The 5,134-nt window shown below is 42.6% G+C and overlaps 1 protein-coding gene across 1 annotated transcript; it reads left to right on the forward strand.

Annotated features, from left to right (window-relative positions):
• The first annotated feature begins 1,339 nt into the window (after window positions 1–1,339).
• On the forward strand, window positions 1,340–4,912 carry Kmt5al2 (lysine methyltransferase 5A like 2). Its single transcript, XM_017602351.3, has one exon. The coding sequence runs from the start codon at window positions 1,642–1,644 to the stop codon at window positions 2,725–2,727; it is 1,086 nt and encodes a 361-aa protein (XP_017457840.1). The 5' UTR covers window positions 1,340–1,641; the 3' UTR covers window positions 2,728–4,912.
• Window positions 4,913–5,134: the final 222 nt, after the last annotated feature.

Consider the following 5,134-nt stretch of genomic DNA (forward strand, 5'->3'; position numbering starts at 1 on the left):
ATTTTTTCTTTCGCTTGCCTTTAAAAACTAAACAGAGTTTGCCAATGACTTCATTAGAGTCAGAACTTCAAGGCAAACACAATAGCATTCTACTTTTCTGGTATGAGAGGATAGTAAGTAAAAGATAACATTAATTTTTTAACGTGCTTCTTTATAGGAATTCATATCAGTCTTCTCTGATATTTTCCTGAGTCAAATCCAATGCTATGTCTATAATTAAATATCACATAGTCCCATAACACAGAGGCAAAAGATGTTTTCACTGCCCTCTTCTTCAACTGAGTTAAAACCTGTATCAGGATTTTTAGTGGAGGAGTATATATAAAGACAGTTTGCTGACATGTTGTCACACACTCCAGTCTAGAGAGTACAATAAAATAAACCTCATTGCTCATATGTGACGTTCCACACTTTCTCTAAAATTCTAAGGATTCCTTGAGTTAATAGTAGTTGAAAAGATGAGACCTTGTATCCCTCGTATGACTCCCCAATTTTCAATGTTCTTAACAACTCTATACATAAAGCTATAAATTTTTGTCTTTGAAGTCTTTCACTCTCATATACTGTTGGGGTCCAGGAATTGCCTCTAAAACCACACAAACACTGATCTTAGTCAGACAGGAGTAGTTTATTGAGCATAGGATCCAGGACTAGTCAACCAGGGCCATGGTCGAGATTTGAGAACTGAACCATGACCCTGAGTTAAGAGATACTACAGGGTTTTTAAGCCCAATATCCACAAACAAATTATTTCACCAATCAGGATTTAGGAATAGGCGATTTCTTTAGGAACATGTCTTTGTTGAACATTTATCTTGCTCACACTGGTTGGGGTACTCAACTGTGGCAGAAAATTTGCCTTGTCTAATATTCATGTCCTAACTTTTCTACCAGGATGCGAATTTTCTGACATTTATGTCTTAACGTACCAACCAGGGTGTCAATAACACACACACACACACACACACACACACACACACACACACACGCACACGCACACACGCACACATCATCTTTCTGCCAAGTAACAGATCAGTTCCCAGGGAAGACTTGGGAACTTAACTGGACTATTACTCAAAATGAAAACCTTATTCTAAATTGTTTCCTATATTGGTGTAGGTGTCTCCCTTATGTTGGGGTCTATCCCAGGGGAAGCTTATACTATAAAAGCTTATACATAGGTAAATGAAGTACTGTGGGTGGGTGGTTTGGGTCAGAGCTTATCGTCACTACACAAAACAATTCTATTGGCTTTTATCATGTTTGGTTTCTAAGGATATAGAACATAACAGAATATGTAATCAATTATGGCATTAGAAAGTTTCCTAGTAACAGCAGAATCATGAGAAAGTTTCCTTACAATGGCAGGTTAACCAAGTAACTTTTACCTAGGCCTTAACATTTTGCCTAGGCCATTAACATTCAATCTAGAGCTTAATAGATTACCTAGGCCTTAACATATACCACCACTACCCCCTTACTGATGACTTCAAAGTACTGCTAGCATGTACAGTATGGAGATCAAGGGATGATTGTTGAACGCTACTAAGTCAGAGCAAATTATGACATTTCAGAAATAAGAAAAAAGGTCCCTGGCCTCAGTCAGGCTGCGCCCCGTGGGCGCCTTGCCTGCTGCTGGCCATGGGCAAAGCGGGCGCCGTGGGGCGCCATCTGCCCTTCCCGGGGGCGCCAAGGAGGCGCTGGTGGCCGCAGCGGCAGCGGCAGCGCTGGTGGCCAGACCCGGGCGAGAGCAAGGGCAAAGTCGCAGGCCGCGCCGCCATGAGCCTAGTTGGGCTGTGGGAGAACTTGTTTGCTGGGCAGTCAAAGATCTGTGCCGTCATGAGTCCAAACAAATGGTCTGGAATTCGCTCTCCACTTCAGGAAGAGAACTCGGTTGTACATCATGAGGTCAAATTCCCGGGAAAACCATTAGCTGGAATCCTCAGGAAGGGAGAAGAAAAAAGAAACGCTAGGAATGTTATCCGAAGCACTGTGAAGTCAGATGAACAGAAGAGTAAAGGTACCAGGAGAGGTCCCAGGGCGCCTTTCCCAAACCAAAAACCTGAAGCAAAAGCACCTCCAAAAGCTCCACCCCCATCACGTGATTATACCAATGTAGCAGTTGCTAAGCAAGCCCAGAAAAAGCCCCTCAAGGGCAAGCAGGCCCCTAGGGAAAAGTCTCAAGGGAAAACACAGCAGAATAGAAAACTCACAGATTTCCACCCTGTGCGAAGGAGCTCCAGGAAGAGCAAAGCTGAGCTGCGGTCTGAAGAAAGGAAGAAAATAGATGAGCTAATTGAGAGTGGGAAGGAAGAAGGTATGAAGGTTGATCTAATTGATGGCAAAGGCAGGGGCGTGATTGCTACCAAGCGGTTCTCCCGGGGAGACTTTGTGGTAGAATACCATGGGGACCTCATTGAAATCACCGATGCCAAGAAGCGGGAGGCTCTATATGCACAGAACCCCTCCACAGGGTGCTACATGTACTATTTTCAATATCTGAGAAAAACCTACTGCGTGGATGCCACTCAGGAAACGAATCGCCTGGGGAGACTGATCAATCACAGTAAGTGTGGAAATTGCCAGACCAAACTCCATGACATTGATGGCGTGCCTCACCTCATCCTTATTGCCTCCCGAGACATTGCGGCCGGGGAGGAGCTCCTGTACGACTATGGTGACCGAAGCAAGGCCTCCATCGAAGCTTACCCTTGGCTGAAGCACTAACCATGTGGCTTCCCTGCCTCCCTGCTTCCCTGCCACCCTGCCTCCTTCAAAGGACAAAGTGCCCTCAAAGGGAAATGAAGTTTTACACTCTCTCTCTCTCTCTCTCTCTCTCTCTCTCTCTCTCTCTCTCTCTCTCTCTCTTAGCTAATTACTTCAAATGTTTCTTAAAAGTATATTAAATATTCCTTTTCATGTAGTATTTAAATGTCTGTTACAGGTTTCCAGGGTGAACTTGAGCAGATGGCCTTATATTACCAAAACTTTTATATTCCAGTTGTTTTTGGACCTTTTTGGATATAAGCTGAACGTTTGTGCTTCCCACGCAGTGTAAGATCAGCACAGGTTTTACAGAATGGAGTTGAACATGAACGAGGAAACCAGGCTCTGCCCAAGATGAAAGCCAGGACTTTCCCGCACCTCACGTCCAAGAACAGGCCGGGGGGTGGGGTGCTGCCACCCCCACGTACAGCCTGGACTGGATGTCTCCAAGCTCTTACTCTCCTCAGGATCTTGACATTGACGTGTATGAATATTTTTTAGCAAAAGTTTCACAGTAAGCTATCTACCTCTCTGCTTTCTCCAAAGCTTACTGAGCCTGGGGCTCAGAGGCCCCACCAGGAACACAGGCTTACAGCTTTTCCAGGCACCTTGAAGCATCAGGGTGGGCAGTCAGACTAGAGGCCAGCTGGAAAAAGCACTGTTCTCCTGCCCAAGAAGGGCAGGTCTCCTGAAACTGCATTAATTCTTTATAGAAATGTGAACACTGAATTTATTTTAAAAAATAATTAAAAGAACCAAAACATTTAAAAAATTAAAAAAAGAAACAAATGGGAAAAAGCACAGAAAACAACATGTATATAGGTTTTGAAGGGAGTGAAATTAATGTAGTTTTCTTTTCTTCTGGGGTTTATTTTTCTTTTTGGCTTGGCCTGTTGGTTTGTGTAGAGAAGATTTGAGATGGTACTCTAATCTATTCAAAAGTAAGATTGTGTAATTGGACCAGAAATTACTAAACCCATAGCCCCTCCCAACCCCAATTCTGCTACATGGGAATTTCTCTACCTGCTGTCAAGGCAGAACCCCTGGTATCCTGTGAAGGTGCCATCAGTTTAGGACTCCTGCAGGCATCAGGCACCAGATGTGTCTGGCACTAGTTACCCTTAGCAGCCAAAAAACCAGGATGATGCCTCAGTTTTGACCTGTGATAGCAAGAGTAGGCTTCCTTCCCACTCCTGGGGACAAACCATTCACCTTCAGTCCAGGGGGCTGGGGTTCAGGAGCCAGGTATAAGAGCCTATCCTTGTCCCCAACACCCCCATCTCCCAGCCTCATGATGGTGCTACCTAAGAAAGTCCTCCCCACACCCTTTGCCAGCCCAGTCAGTGGTCAGACTTGGAGGAGGATCTGACAGGACGGTATAACCGTGAGATAAAATGTCTTAGTTGGTACCTATTTGTAGCTTAGCTTTGTATTTAAATAGCAAACAAAAAAGGAAATGAACTTGAAACTTATTTGTCATCTTTAAAAAAGCAAAAATAATTAAAATGAAAAATAAGAAAGGAGAAATGTAAAAACAAAAATGCAAAATAGCAATGAAAATGAAGTTCAAAAAATATGAGATGAGACATGGTTCCTGCTTTCATGTACTCAGTACACACTCTTTTGAGACATATTGAAAACATTTGAAAAAAAAAAGAAAGAAGAAAAACATTTGAAAAATGCTCAAGTGGGGGGGGTCTTTGTTCTAAATTGACATAGTCTCAGCATGGGGCTTTTTTCTTTAAATGAACCCTATGATTGGATATATGTCCTATAGGAAGCTAGAAATTTAGTAGATAGGTAATGCTATTTCTTATGATTGGCCAACTGAAAATGTGGAGAGATAATATTCTTAGATGATGATTCTTAGATGACTGAGGGTTACAATAAGGTGTTTCTACTATCTATCAGGATATTCCCAATCTGCCCATCTTTGTACACGAATCATTAAAAGGGAAACTTGTTCAGTTAATTCAGTATGCACAAATAACTGTACTATAATCTTAATCTGAGTCCATTCGTTTAATTGGATGCTATTTTCCAAATTAATTCTTTCTCTTTCATCTTCCTGGTTTTATTCCTTGTACATCAGAATCCAAGAAGTTCTTGTTAAAAAGGAAAATAAAAATGTTTGGATTTTTTGATATCTTTTTATTTAAATTTCAAATGTTATCCCCTTTCCTGGTATCCCATCTATAAAACACCTATCCCATCCCTTCTCCCCTTTCTTCTATGAGGGTATTTCCCCACCCAAGTACTCATCCCTTCCCGCCTCCCTGCTTTGACATTCCCCTACAACAAGGTCATCCTCTGCTACATATGCAGCTGGAGCCATGGGTCTGTCCATGTGTACTCTTTGGGTGGTGGT

This window comes from Rattus norvegicus, chromosome X (genome assembly GCF_036323735.1).
Source record: "Rattus norvegicus strain BN/NHsdMcwi chromosome X, GRCr8, whole genome shotgun sequence".
NCBI classification, from domain to species: domain Eukaryota; kingdom Metazoa; phylum Chordata; class Mammalia; order Rodentia; family Muridae; genus Rattus; species Rattus norvegicus.